Raw genomic sequence first — 16,364 nt, forward strand, 5'->3', positions numbered from 1 at the left:
TTATCTTCTTTCTTACTGCAAATAATATATTCTCTTAAGGCATCTCTCTTTTTCTCATTCAGCACTGAACTTTGTAAATTAAAGTTGGTATTTTCTGCTCTGACCTTTTCCAGTGAGGGTATAAACAGAGCAGTTAATACAATTTTGGTAATCTGGATGAATTAAAGAGCTTAAATAGAAAAAAAAGTAGATTTTCCTTGGCTTGAGGATTAAGGTATTAATCTGATTCTTATTGTAATAGGTCATCCAGGGAACTTGGGAGACTAATTAGATTGCATCACCACTTAAGGCTGGAGAGAAATATCCAGGTATAAATCATTATTATCAAATGAATAATGAATGGTTTTATCTTCCATTTCATATTATTTTGCATTTAATAAAAATTTGACATTAACTACATACGTTTTCATAGTTAGAAAATACCTAGAAAAAATTTTAGGTGAAAGAAATACAACCGATCTGGTGTAGTATTTTTTTTTTTTTTTTTTCCCTTCTGAACTTTCAAAAGATACCTACTGATCTGATCAGTTATGTTTTAAATTGTTATAATATCTGACTAAAATTATATATATTCTTGAAAGTCAGTTTCAAAATTAGTTCTAGATATATTTTAAGTCAAGTGATAACATCCATAAGTTAGTATGTCAAACATAAGATTAGTCATGTTCCCATCCTCTTTTAAGTCTTCTTTCTGAAGCTTCTTCAGAAGTAAATGAATTGTTAACTTTGATAGAAATAGGCTGGGGGAAGCCAACAAGTAGCCACCTATTGCAATATTTCTGTTTTCATATCAATGAACTCTTCTCAGCTTAAATCGGAAAAACAAAGAGGAATCCAATTTGTAATGCACAGTATAGTACAACAGATCAAATTTTTTTTTTTTTTTTACTGTTTACTCTCAATCATCTAAGATACTGGAGAAAATGACAACACCTCACAGACTACACAGAACAGTAGCTTCTTTTCCTTTTGAATTTCTTCAGAGGAATTAAAGAACATAGAGACCAAGTTTACAGAGAAGAATGAATCAGAAACTGTCTGTAAAATTCTTGGGGATCAGAGCAATGGGTCCTGACCTCCTTCAACACTTCACCCTCACCCCTGCCTCCCTCTCAATTTTCATACCTTTCATCTTTTTATTTTAGTGGACAAAAAAGATATTTCCAAAAAGGTAAATATGGTCTTCTAGATAGATAAACAGAAAAGGAAGGCATGAATAATTGTAAAATAGCAAACTGCTCTGCTGCAGAGAAGCCAGAAACAGACAAGTGACATGGGAGTCTGTGAAAGGAGGGAGTGAGAAGGGGAGCTCACCCCAGCACTTCAGCAAGGCCCTTCTAACTGGGATGGTAATCACAGATTCTTGGATCTGAAAGAAGCACTCTAGGTGTCATCTGAATGTCATCTGATCTGTGGTTTCCAAATGCGGCTGACCAAATCATGTCCTCAAGAAACTTTGCAAACATGTAGAATCCTAGTCTCCATCACTGTTAATTCCCTGTCCCTGGTACTGGAATCAAGTGACTCCTTCCCAAGATGCTTTGCAAAGAAAGAAATCCAGGCCTTAAAAAAAAAAAAAATGCTGAGGCCAAGCTTATACTGGTATTTAGTGGAGAATCCAGAGAGGCTGGTATAGTATAAAACCAAATAAGAGAGTTGGGGGAGGAAAAGGAGAGTGGCTAAGTCTAAATTCAACCATCTTCACTTAGAAGATAACTTGATTTGTAAGTGAGAGGTCCAATCAGCATGAAAGCGAAGGGTGAAGAAAGCGAAAGACATAACATACCATTGCAAACCTAAAACAAATTGTTTCTCTCCCCACTCCCCCACCACCTCTGGGTTTCCAAATGCTATTTCCTTTGCCTGTATGGTCCTTGTCCCCACAAACCTAACACTGCTCAACTCCCTAAGCCCCCTAATCTACTTCTGCATTTCAGAGTAAGTAAATGGTATTTCTTCAGGCCTCCCTACCACATGCCCTCCTTCCCCCCACCTCACAAGGACTTCAGGAAAAAAATAAATAAATAAGTGCCGCAAAAGGAAGTCAGACAAATAAATTCTTGTTGGTGGAATTTGAAACCTCTTTTATCAGAAAGGGTAAAGGCAGCAGAGTTTTGCCAGCATCCTTGAAATTCTCCTGAATGGATTAAAGTGTTTTTGATACTGTAGGCCCATCTTGGATAAAAACTATATTGTATTAAACTAAGGATTTGATATATGAATCATTGATTTTTTCCCAGATTTTATATTTGCCACTTCAGGCACTCCCAGACATCCAATGATATAAGAGATAATTGGGAACATAAGAACCTTGAGTTTTGTCATTTGCAAACTCAGGATAAAATTTCTTGCAAGATTTGGCACTTGATTATCCATTTAATGTTCATTTAAGAAGCTGCTCTTGAAGTCATTTGAGCATTTGGGGTTTGATGCCCAACTATGACGATTAATTAGCTCCTTCTGATTCTTATATGATGTGAAACAGAAATAACAATTTCCTTTCCCCTAAAGACAGAAATGCAAGAACTCTTTAATATGAGTTGATTTTAATTCCTTATGAATGGTGTTCTAACAGATAACAACATAAAAAATGATAAATTACCTGACCGTCCATCTCTCTGGAAGTCCACATGATACCATTCTCCATCATTCACCTTCTTCTGCAGGGCTTTGATTTTGATTGTACCTGACCCCATGTCTAGGAGGAGGTAGAGGTGGCCATCCAGCATCTCAATAGCAAAGAAGTCTACCTTTATCATCTGTGGGTGCTTGGCATCTTTTTGGTGTCGTGGCTTGCCATGACTAAATAAGATGAGGCCATTTGGCTCCGTTGTACGGAAATCAAAGGATATGGAGCCTGTTTTCTTTGCATTCCATTTAGGCAAAGAGATGAAGGATTCTGGGGTTTCAAAGGTGATTGGGTCCAAAGTTGCAACATTCTCACATTTAAATGCCACCACTCCATGGATCTTCATCTTTGGGTCACCTTGCTTGGCAAGTCGAGATAATTCCAGCCTTACATCATTATTTTTATACACAACCTGTAGGGAGAGGATAATAGTGAGAAATTGTGCCCATATTTTAATATTTCAAACTTATTATCAGTTCATGTAACTTCCAAGTAGAGCATGAAAAGACATACAATGTTTATTGCTTTTGATGTACAAGACAGTTTTTTTCAGCCAAATAAAATCCAGGTATCAATTTGTTGAACTATTCTAGCCTAATTTCACTCAAATAATGTGTGTACACACTCACACAAAGTCTCCGTAGCTAACTCAAATAACTTGAATAAATCTGTATAGAAATTTCATTATTTCAAGGGTGTGTAGACTTGCACTTAAAGCATTTGCTTTTGTTATTTGGCTATTATGCTTTGTTTATTAAATATGCTGAGGTTTTTCAGTTTTACCATCTCTGGAATATTTGAAATTAAATACTTTCAAATGCCAGTCCCCTAAAATATAGGCTCACTTCCATGGTATATATATCCATGGTATATATTAACTTTGTAAAATCACAATTGAGATAGAAAACATCTTAAATTTTCTCAGAAAAATTATAAAATATGACTAAGATTCAGAAGTTCTCTCTTACCCTGCCCTGCATTAATAACTGTTTGAATAATGTTAGTTAACTCTGGAACTTGGTGTTCTCCCTAAATCCATTAGGTCTATATAACCAATGCTCTTAATGTATACTGATATGGAACAAAGTTTGCCTTATACCCTCATTTCCAAAGGCACTTCACCAAAGTGCTGGGGTAGTTCTCATTATTTGTTTTGGGACTCCAAACAGCACTTTGGACAAATTCACCGGAATGGCTCACAACACCATGCAGCTGCTATCACATCACCATAATAAATTTGTAGCTATTTCGACATAAGGATAAAGAGAGATTCACATCCTTTCTCTACAAAATCCATACCATGGATAATTACATTTCCAAAAGATGTAAGTCATACTGACTTAAGGATAAATTATTTATCTATGTCCAGATAACTATCTAATTATTTTTACAAAGACACTTGAAATTTCACAGCAGCCAACACTGTCAGTTTCTAAATTCATCTATCCATGTATAAAAATAAACTTGTATAACAGAATAAATAAGCCTGTGTTTGATTAGTGCTATAAAGTTAACCAGGTCAAGACAGCTGTTATTTCTTCTAAACCCATGGTAATTGAGCCAATAATGCGGCTGATAAATTTCCTGATAGGATTTGTTAATGAACGTTCACTTTTCAGAGTGAGTAAAAGTGCAAGTTCTGGTTTCAGACTCCCTGAGTATCATCTCCAAGACTTGTTTATAGAGAGATAATACTTTACGAGCATGCTTAGTCACTCAGTCGTGTTTGACTCTTTGTGACCCCATGGACTGTAACCTTCCAGGCCCACCAGGCTCCTCTGGACATAGGATTCTCCAGGCAAGAATACTGGTGTGGGTTCTTTCCGACCCAGGGATCAAACCCGTGTCTCTTATGTCTCCTGCATTGGCAGGAAGGTTCTTTACCACTAGCACCACCTTGGAAGCCCCAAAATTTTTCAAGATGGTTAAAATAATTAAAGAAGAAAATGCATGTGATAAAATCTACCTGAAAGGGAATCAATCCAATGCCAAGCACATTGTAAGATCTCAGTAATATCAACCACATCAAACTGTACGATAATAAATATCATCTCTTTATTATCATCCAGTAGACATAAAGATATGAGTTCTAATTTATTATGAGAAAATGTTCAGAAATTAAGCACACTCATATAATTGGTATATTTTAGATGAATTATGCCAACTAAATATATCACATATTTCAATGCTACTCCTGGTGTTTCAGTTTATCTCTATCTTGAAGAAGGATTATTATAAAGAATATTATATCCCTTATTCTTTGAATATATATGTATAAGGGTTTAACAAACATCTATTGACAACAAATCCACCTGCAATGCAGGAGACCTGGGTTCAATCCCTGGGTTGGGAAGATCCTCTAGAGGAGGGCATGGCAACCCACTCCAGTATTCTTGTCTGGAGAATGCCCATGGACAGAGGAGCCTGGTGGGCTATAGTCCATGGGGGCAAAGAGTTGGACACGACTGAATGACTAAGCACAGCACATTAACAGCAAAAGAGAAATGCACTAAAGCTATAATGAAAAAGAATTATATTAATTCTTAATATACTTCCTTGAAAAGAGAAAGAACTATTTATTAACCCTTAGGAAAGATGATATATACGGTTGATTTCTCTGAGAATCTTTAAAAGTGAAAGTGAATGTAGCTCAGTTGTGTCTGACTCTTCATGACCCTATGGACTATACAGTCCATGGAATTATCCAGGCCAGCATACTGGAGTGGGCAGCCTTTCCCTTTTTCAGGGATCTTTCCAACCCAGGGATTGAACCTAGGTCTTCCACACTGCAGGCAGATTCTTTAACAGCTGAGCCACAAGGGAATCTTCAGAATTGGATAAAATGCTATTCATGGCAGATTTTCTAAGTTTTATCACCTCTCACCATGATTTTAAAGCTAGCTAAGCCTAATTTTTGTTCATTTTTCCTGATGATTTATATCTTAATATGTGGAGATTCTTCTGACATTAATCAGGAATGAGTATTTTCTGACCCAAATGATGCAGATGATAATGCTGATCCATGCTAACATATCACCATAAAATAGAACTATAGCAATGGAATTGGATGTTTTTGACAGGAGCAAGTGTGTATAAGGTGGGGTACATTGTCTCATGATTCCCACACATCAGCTACCAGAAAGCTGAAAATATGTAGGGTTAGGGCAATTTTAAGTGAGAATTTCAGTGAGAGATTTAAAATCTCATGAGTGAATGGGGTGCCCTGGTGATTCAGGAAGATTCAGGGAGATGGAGAAGAAACATTAGGATTCCCTAGATCATAATACTTAGGCTAAGCCATGCACTATGCCCTACCACCCAAAATGGGAAAATAAATCTCCACCAAAATGTCTGCTCTATGCAGGCAAAAACCCTGCAACAAGATCAGTGCTTGGCATGGAGCAGATATTCAATAAACACTTGGTGAGAGTTGAATAATATTCTTTCTTCATTTTTTAAAACCTACTTCACATATTATTGATAACAATATTTACAAGTACAGTTAAAAAATAACAGAATGTGGTATTATGGACCCATATCATAACCTAGCTATAATTTTTAGCCAATTTCCCTAGAAAAATGTGAAAACTTACATACACGTTCAGTTACAAATGGCAAGCTGACCTATCACCTTCAAACTAATTTTATGGGGTAGAAACTACTTTCACAGTAAAACACCTGAGTTAAAATTCTCCAGTAGTGAAATAATTTTTCTAGAAGAACTATCTTGAGCACGATTTTTTTTTTTTCTTCTCATTTCGTATATTTTGAAAGGCAACTCTAGAAGACAGAAGAGTGATATTGGATAGGCAGGCTGATGGCTCTCAGACCTATCCAACTGCTTCATCTGACCCAGATTTCATAAGCACTATACTTTTCTAAGGCTAGACTTACTCTTAAAATGCACTGAACATAGTTCAGTTATGATGAGTGGCCAGTAAGCACTCCAAATCTTTTTTTTTCTTTTGCTTCCTTCTGAGATAGTATGGTCTCTAATCTACAAATTGTTATTCATATATGTTTTTCTTATTTATGTTTAAAGTTGCAATCATTTAATAGTTTCAACAAATCTTCATACACTTTATCATATTAAAAGTTGTTGATGTTTTTACACATTTATTTGGATCTTCTTACAGAATCAATATTTTGGGGGGATACTGATTTTAAGTTTTTCTGAAGAGTAATTCAAAATGTTGAATTTCACTTCCCTGCTTCATGAAACGATAACATAAGCCCCAAAGAAATAGAGACATATTTATTTATTTGCTGGGCTTTTTTTATAGTTTGCTTTAGCTGACATATGATTTCCATACATTGCTATGAGATGATCTTTTTCCTTTTTTTCAATGTTAGAATTCTTAAAATGTCACTCACAAATAAGCAAGAATAAGAGTAATACACTTGTGTTTTTATATGTTTAGGCTTTAAATTTGAGGTGGACAGTCACTGCGTATTTTATTTTATCTTGACAATAATCTTAAAAAGGCAGGAAAAATAAATGGGCTAAAGGACAAAAATTTGGTAGTCTGGATAGACTCAGTTTAAACACAAAGCTTTTACTTAAGTCAGGCTGCCTAACCTCTCTCTCAGTTTCTTAATTGATAAATCAGACCCCCAAAAAGGAAAGGAATGTTAAATCCATAAATCCTTGAGCTTTTCCCCCTCAGTCTCTGCAATTTGGGGCAGAGGTAAAAGATCCCCCATTGCTCCTTCTCTTTGTTTGGATTTCCTGGTTGTGATTTTGATGCCAAGATATTGTTCCCTATTCTGAGCTGTATCAAACTCTAGTCAGTCAGCTCAGTTGCTCAGTCATGTCCGACTCTTTGCAACCCCATGGACTGCAGCACGCCAGACCTCCCTGTCCATCACCAACTCCTAGAGCCTACTCAAACTCATATCCATCATGTCGGTGACGCCATTCAACCATCTCATCCTCTGTCGTCCTCTACTCCTCCTGCCTTTAATCTTTCCCACCATCAGAGTCTTTTCCAATGAGTCAGTTCTTTGCATCAGGTAGCCAAAGTACTGGAGTTTCAGCTTCAGCATCAATCCTTCCAAAGTTATTCAGGACTGATTCCCTTTAGGATGGACTGGTTGGATCTCCTTGAAGTTCAAGGGACTCTCAAGAGTCTTCTCCAACAGAACAGTTCCAAAGCATCAATTCTTTGGTGCTCAGCTTTCTTTATAATCCAACTCTCACATCCATACATGACTACTAGAAAACCACAGCTTTGACTAGATGGACCTTTGTTGGCAAAGTAATGTCTCTGCTTTTTAATATGCTGTCTAGGTTGGTCAAACTTTAATCCATTAGTAAAGAGAATGTTCACCACATCTTTGGGTACACAGACATGCCTCAAGAATTCTATCTATCTAATGTTTGTACAGATGATGTTGAAGATATTGGCTGATACATAAATCTCTTTCCACATGAGGATATGTGCATGAAATAAGCAGATCATTAAAATATGTTTGCCACTCAAATTATGACTTTTGCTGTTGTTGTTATCAATATGTTTTAGTTTAAAAATCTTAATGGTGCTCAAATTAATTAACAGGCATTGATCAAGGATTTTCATATGTTAACTATCAGAGTAGTAGGGGTTGTGAAATGAGCACTATAGTCAGAGTTGAAGTTCTAGGCAGAGATCTAGACTCTGATGGGGCCCTTTTTGAAAGAACAGTAATGACTCCTTGTAATCTAAGTTTTGTTTTTTCTCTTTAATCACAAGTGCAGTTTAAGAATCTGATTCTCAAGTCAGATTTCAGAGAGAATTCCAGCCCACCCTCTTGTAATCCTGTAACTTTATGAGAGCCCTTCAACCTTTAAGAGACTCAATACTATCTGTAAAATGGTAATATCTGCCACATTAGGGTTATTGTAAAAAATGAATAATAGCTCAATTAATGTGATAAGAACAGGGCCTGGCACAGAGTAAGTACTAAAATAAATAGCAGCTGCTCTTATTTATGTGGTTATCATTATGAATAACAGTATTATCATTCTTACATTGAATTAATGGAGTTGTACAATATAAGTGTAATAACAAGGGTAATAGTTAACAAGACACATGGTAGATGACTGGTCAGTGCATTAAAGTAATTAATAGAGTTGTAACCAGCCGAATCAAAGAGATCAAAGCAGATTAGGGCTTTCTTTTTTATTCTGATAGCCCTATTGTAAAGTACACCAAAGGCTTTCTTTAGAGATGAGGTTTCTCGGCCAGGAAGTTTACACAGGAAACTGATGATCCTGGGAGTTTCACTTTTACTCATAAAAAGGAGTTTTAGGCATCAAACTATCACCACAACCACCAGCACCCCCATCTCCACTTCAAGAAGAATCAATTCAGATTTATGGAGGGTTTACTTTCTGCAGGTCATGTTATGAGATGTATGGACATATTATGTTTACTCCTCAGAAGTATCCTAGGAGATAGGGAACATTATACAATTTTATCAATAAATGTTTAGAGGTACAGAGCTCACTGAATGTTTTTCATCATGACCATGTCTAATACTCTGTGTTCGAATATCTAAAGACATTAATTTCAAACTTTGTTTTTGTCTCAGCAGGAAATTTCACTTAGTTTTGGTAGTTGCAAAGTAAGAGATACACAAACAGCCATTTGCTGCCATGCAAAGGGATGACCTTGATATAAATTACATGGATTAGTCTAAAAAAAACAAAACAAAATTGTACTTTTCCTTTCATTTGTCCTGATTAAAATAACTTTAAATGAATTAAATATCATAATTAAGTAGAGGGATTTTTCCATGTGACTATAAAATGTCTCTTCCAACCCAGTATAAGCAGAGGGCCTTATTTTTCTATTTCTATGACTATACTGTGGGTTTTAAACAGTTATGTCTTTTAGGATATAATATATACAAATATATATATACTTATATAGACACACAGTCCTCCTTTGATACCTGCAAGGGATTGGTTCCAGAACACTCCTCCCTTCAGTTCAGTTCAGTTCAGTGCAATCACACAGTTGTGTCTGACTCTTTGCGACCCCAAGAATCGCAGCACGCCAGGCCTCCCTGTCCATCACCAACTCCCGGAGTTCACTCAGACTCATGTCCATAGAGTCGGTGATGCCACCCAGCCATCTCATCCTCTGTCATCCCCTTCTCCTCCTGCCCCCAATCCCTCCCAGCATCAGGGTCTTTTCCAATGAGTCAACTCTTCGCATGAGGTGGCCAAAGTATTGGAGTTTCAGCTTTAGCATCAGTCCTTCCAATGAACACCCAGGGCTGATCTCCTTCAGAATGGACTGGTTGGATCTCCTTGCAGTCCATGGGACTCTCAAGAGTCTTCTCCAACACCACAGTTCAAAAGCATCAATTCTTCAGCACTCAGCTTTCTTCACAGTATAACTCTCACATCCATACATGATCACTGGGAAAACCATAGCCTTGACTAGACGGACCTTTGTTGGCAAAGTAATGTCTCTGCTTTTGAATATGTTATCTAGGTTGGTCATAACTTTCCTTCCAAGGAGTAAGCATCTTTTAATTTCATGGCTACAGTCACCATTTGCAGTGATTTTGGAGCCCCCAAAAATAAAGTCTGATACTGTTTCCCCATCTATTTGCCATGAAGTGATGCGACCAGATGCAATGATCTTAGTTTTCTGAATGTTGAGCTTTAAGCAAACTTCTTCACTTTTTTCTTTCACTTTCATCAAGAGGCTTTTTAGTTCCTCTTCACTTTCTTCCATTAGGGTGGTGTCATTTGCATATGAGGATATTGATATTTCTCCCGGCAATCTTGATTCCAGCTTGTGCTTCTTCCAGCCCAGAGTTTCTCATGATGTACTCTGCATATAAGTTAAATAAGCAGGGTGACTATATACAGCCTTGATGTACTCCTTTTCCTATTTGGAACCAGAACCCACTCTAGTACTCTTGCCTGGAAAATCCCATGGATGGAAGAGCCTGGTAGGCTACAGTCCGTGGGGTCACAAAGAGTCAGACACGACTGAGCGAATTCACCTTGTTCCATGTCCAGTTCTAACTGTTGCTTCCTGACTTGCATATAGGTTTCTCAAGAGGTCAGGTGGTCTGGTATTCCCATCTCTTTCAGAATTTTCCACAGTTTGTTGTGATCCACAGAGTCAAAGGCTTTGGCATAGTCAATAAAGCAGTAGATGTTTTTCTGGAACTCTTTTGCTTTTTTGATGATCCAGTGGATGTTGGCAATTTGATCTCTGGTTCCTCTGCCTTTTCTAAAACCAGCTTGAACATCTGGAAGTTCATGGTTCACATATTGCTGAAGCCTGGCTTGGAGAATTTTGAGCATTACTTTACTAGTGTGTGAGATGAGTGCAATTGTGCGGTAGTTTGAGCATTCTTTGGCATTGCCCTTCTTTGGGATTGGAATGAAAACTGACCTTTTCCAGTCCTGTGGCCACTGCTGAGTTTTCCAAATTTGCTGGCATATTGAGTGCAGCACTTTCACAGCATCATCTTTCAGGATTTGAAATAGCTCAACTGGAATTCCATCACCTCCACTAGCTTTGTTTGTAGTGATGCTTTCTAAGGCCCACTTGACTTCACATTCCAGGATGTCTGGGTCTAGGTCAGTGACCACACCATTGTGATTATCTGGGTCGTAAGTTTAGTTTAATGACTTCCCTTTGCACACCCTCAGTCCAATAAATCTTGGACCACTGAGAATAAAGCAGTTTAATTTATCTTGAATATCTGCCCCCCCCCACATACACATATATATCTAGGTGATGTGTAAACTATATGTGGATACATACGCACACACAGAGTATACATTCCCCAATATAAATGTGTTTAAATGTAATACACATTAAATCTGCTATCACTGATGTCCAGAAAAAATATACACATATATTAAAATAGACTGTACATCTCTAATAGATAAGTAGACATTATGTATGTATGAAAGTGAAAGTTGCTCAAAAGTGTCCGACTCTTTGCGACCCCATGGATTATACAGTCCATGGAATTCTCTAGGCCAGAATACTGGAGTGGATAGCCATTTCCTTCTTCAGGGAATTTTGCCAACCCAGGGATTGAACCCATGTCTCCTGAATTGCAGGCAGATTCTTTACCAGTTGAGCTGCAAAGGAAGCCCAAGGGAAGCCCATGATGTATATATACATCAAAATAAACATACATACATTTATGTATTAAATACTTTTAATTTATATTAAGATAAATATTTAATATAATAATCCATAGTAAATGTAAATATTTTGTATATTAAATACAAATATTTAATAATTTAAGAAATTATAGAGAATTCTTGGATAAAATATACAAATAGTCTTACTCAAGGTCTTGGGTCAAAATGTCTTGGCCCAAAAGCAAATTTTAGCACTTATGTAAGTTTAGCACATTCCAAAGGAGGGGTTAAAGCACCCCCCCTCAAAAAAAAAGTCTTACAATTAAGATTAAAACAAAAAACAAAACAGGCTCCCCTCAGTGTTCCTGCCAGCAGGAAGAGATAATTATAAAGAAAAAGTAAAGGCAAGGGGTGTGATGATCACATTTTTTTAATGATTGTACTCATTATTATCCTATCATCTACCTGAGATCAAGTTTCTTATGCTTTAATGGCTTTCTCACACCAAGACCCTAGCACAGAACTTGCTTTATTTTTTTAACTGATCAAGGGACTAATAGGATTTTAGCTTTTCTGAGAATGTCACTCCATTGAAGTTTTCATCTAAAATCTGAATACATCCATTGAGGCAGATACATAGCCAGGTGCAGGGACTTGTGTATTTGGAGCGGATCAGAGAAAGGGTAGCAGATGGCAAGGAAAGTGTAGGAGATGTACAAGCCCTGTACAGAGTAGCTCCATACCTCTTTAAAAATAGGACTTCACGTTGAGGAAACTCAGTCTTAAGAAGAGTTACATAAAGCATTTTGAAAGGTAAAAGGGGCTTGAGGGGGTAGGAATTGCTGGGTTTTTTCCCCCCATTTTTTAATCCTATTTAGAGATCATATGCCCATAAAATGTTTGACTAAACCAAAACTCCTCACACCAAAATAAATATTTTATAATAATAATAATAAAATAATTATGGAACATGAAAACAGATTCCAATAGCATCATTTCTCAATAAAGACATATGAAGATCTACCTGTCAATGCAAGAGACACAGCTTCAATCCCTGATCCAGAAAGATTCCACATGTTGAAGAGCAACGAAGCCTGTGTGCCACAACTATTGAGCCTGTGCTCTAGAACCTCGGAACCACCTCTGAACCCACATGCCCCAAGTACTGAAGCCCGCATGCCTGAGAACCTGTGCTCCCGTAACAGGAGAAGCCACTGCAACTAAAGCGTAGACCCTGCTCTCTGCAATTAGAGAAAAGGCCACACAGCAGCAAAGACCCAGCACAGCCAAAAATAAACACATTAAATTAAATTTTAAAAAGAAATCCTGAATTTTATTAGAAAGAATAAAAAACAGAATGTGAAGAAATTTTTTAAAAGGCATATGACATTTAATTTGAAACCAAAAATTAGTTGACATATAGATAAAAAATATTTTGTTTAAGCAATGTAAGGAAAGAAACCTTCTTTTTTTTTTTTTTTTTGCTTAGTTCCCAATAAGCATCACCAAATACATCTTATTCATAAAAAGAAGGAAAAGAAAAATCCTCTTGCTTTATCCTTCTGTCATTCCACCATCAGTAAACTACCTCAATTCGGTAGACAACAGTGGATGCCATCTGTACAAGTTAGCCGTAGGGGTTAAAAGAGGAGCTAAAAGACTGTGATGTCCCTGGGTTAACAGCTTTATTTAATGAAGCTTTTAGTGGCATATGGGTGTGTGGCAAAATTACTCCATTAAATGTGGAAAGAGTTCCATTAAATAGGAATGTCTCTTTTTCTCAAAATAAAGATTCAGTAACTCAGTAATGTCTTTGGGGAAAAAAAAAAAAAAGTATATATATATATATCAAAAATGAAGCACAATAGTCAGTAATATGAGATTTGACATGCTGACTCAGAAAAAAGGTGAAAACTAGATGGATCCTCTTTTTCAGATGAGTACACTGAGGTTCCCTGGAGGAAGAAATGGCAACCCACTCCAACATTCTTGCCTGGGAAATCCCAAGGACAGAGGACCCCATGGTCTACAGTTCATGGGGTCACAAAGAGTCAGACACAATTGAGTGCCTGAGCAACCGAGCATTCACACAGGCAAAGTGAAGCTCAGAAAAACCAAGGGATTGTTCCAGTTGGCATTAAGCTCTGATTATGAGCATGGATTGGGAACTTCAGTGTTCAGGGCTCTTTCAAAAACCTTTGCTAAAAATAAATAAATAAATAGAACAACAAACCATTTCTCCCAGAGGCGCAAGCTCATCAGAGGCCCTTGAGCAATTACAAATGAAGAGCAGCTGTCTTCTCAGCAATATGGCAGAAAGGGAACCGTAACTGATTTAAAGGCAATTCTAACTTTAAAACTGCATTAGCTTCACAATAAGCTGCTGCTCAAATATAAAAATAAAAGTCCTGAGGGGAAAACATCTTGCAGTTATTTCCCCTACTAATGGAAGTTAGAAAGACACTGAAAAAGTTAACTAGAAACAATAAACTTGCAATGTTTACTGTTATTTTGCAACTAAGTGATGAAGATATTGTCAATCTCAGTCTTTCATGATCTTGCAGAATGTAACACACTGTAAATTAGGGTTTAAAGCTTCTATTCCAAGCCAGCAGATGCTGCTAATAAGGGCAATGCATGTCTGCTTTATCCAAAAGACTTTTTTAATCGTCTGCCAGTCTCAATGAGGAGAAGTTAGCCACATTCCCCACCCTCCGCCCCCTGCCAAGGGAAACTATCTTCCCATCAATCAAAAATGGTAGCTTCAAAATGATAATAATAAAATCCTGGCACCAAATGTTATGTATAGATTAACCAACTCACGTTCTTTTGCATCTCTACCCTCTTGAACTCAGTGAATCTCCCTCCATCATTTGATTTTACAGTTTTCTGAGTGGGGTGGCCATTAGTATATAATGTACCATTTAGTATATGTTCACTGCATTCATGAATACCATTTATGTGGAAAATTCTGAAAGAGATGGGAATACCAGACCACCTGATCTGCCTCTTGAGAAATTTGTATGCAGGTCAGGAAGCAACAGTTAGAACTGGACATGGAACAACAGACTGGTTCCAAATAGGAAAAGGAGTACATCAAGGCTATATATTGTCACCCTGTTTATTTAACTTATATGCAGAGTACATCATGAGAAATGCTGGGCTGGAAGAAGCACAAGCTGGAATCAAGATTGCCGGGAGAAATATCAATAACCTCAGATATGCAGATGACACCACCCTTATGGCAGAAAGTGAAGAGGAACTAAAAAGACTCTTGATGAAGGTGAAAGCGGAGAGTGAAAAAGTTGGCTTAAAGCTCAACATTCAGAAAATGAAGATCATGGCATCTGGTCCCATCACTTCATGGGAAATAGATGGGGAAACAGTGCAAACAGTGTCAGACTTTATTTTTCTGGGCTCCAAAATCACTGCAGATGGTGACTGCAGCCATGAAATTAAAAGATGCTTACTCCTTGGAAGGAAAGTTATGACCAACCTACATAGCATATTCAAAAGCAGAGACATTACTTTGCCAACACAGGTCCGTCTAGTCAAGGCTATGGTTTTTCCTGTGGTCATGTATGGATGTGAGAGTTGGACTGTGAAGAAGGCTGAGCACCGAAGAACTGATGCTTTTGAACTGTGGTGTTGGAGAAGACTCTTGAGAGTCCCTTGGACTGCAAGGAGATCCAACCAGTCCATTCTGAAGGAGATCAGCCCTGGGATTTCTTTGGAAGGAATGATGCTAAAGCTGAAACTCCAGTACTTTGGCCACCTCATGAGAAGAGTTGACTCATTGGAAAAGACTCTGATGCTGGGAGGGATTGGGGGCAAGAGGAGAAGGGGACGACAGAGGATGAGATGGCTGGATGGCATCACTGACTCGATGGACATGAGTCTGAGTGAACTCCAGGAGTTGGTGATGGACAGGGAGGCCTGGCGTGCTGCGATTCATGGGGTCGCAAAGAGTCGGACACGACTAAGCGACTGATCTGATCTGATCTGATCTGTCCTTTCCCACTGTCTCACAGTGACATTGTATGCCAGTGTCTTGGATATGCCAAAGCTTCAACATTTCCATCTACTATCATTTTTTTTTATTGTATTCATCACTTTTTAACTTAGAAAATCCTCCACCAAAAGATACTTGATAAATGCATTTTCATTTTAAATATTACTTAATTTTATACATTTGTGTATATAAATTTTTAGTTTTGCAAATATCTGTCTTCTCATTTAAAGTGGAAATCCAAACTGAGTCCCCATACCCAAATAGTAGGTCTTTATATGAACCAGCACAACTGTTAAATAATTCTGTTTCTGCTGATTTGTAAGGCTTACCTACCACACATTAAATTCTTATATATACAAGGTTCTGTTCCTAGCATTTTATTTGTTTTATTGATCTCTTTTTTTCTTAATCCAGTTCCACTTCATTTAATTATCATAGCTTTATAATATGCTAATATAATTTATGCCCCTCCTACAAAGTCATTTACGTTAATTATTCTCATATTATATATTGTATCATACAGAGGTTCTTGTTTTCTGCATCAATAAGATAAATATATGTAACAGAATTATTGAAGCTTTCTAAAAGGTAGCAAGTCAAAGCTGGTGGTAAAT

At 37.2% G+C, this 16,364-nt stretch overlaps 1 protein-coding gene across 17 annotated transcripts in view; it reads right to left on the reverse strand.

Annotated features, from left to right (window-relative positions):
• NRXN1 (neurexin 1) overlaps positions 1-16,364 on the reverse strand; it is a 1,221,129-nt gene that overhangs the window by 675,594 nt on the left and 529,171 nt on the right. For all 17 annotated transcript variants that reach the window (XM_061432330.1, XM_061432331.1, XM_061432328.1 and 14 more), the window contains one exon: positions 2,603-3,041. In XM_061432330.1, the coding sequence (XP_061288314.1) occupies positions 2,603-3,041 (439 nt within the window). The remainder of the gene's footprint in view (positions 1-2,602; positions 3,042-16,364) is intronic.

Source organism: Bos javanicus, chromosome 11 (assembly GCF_032452875.1).
Source record: "Bos javanicus breed banteng chromosome 11, ARS-OSU_banteng_1.0, whole genome shotgun sequence".
In the NCBI taxonomy this organism is placed as follows: domain Eukaryota; kingdom Metazoa; phylum Chordata; class Mammalia; order Artiodactyla; family Bovidae; genus Bos; species Bos javanicus.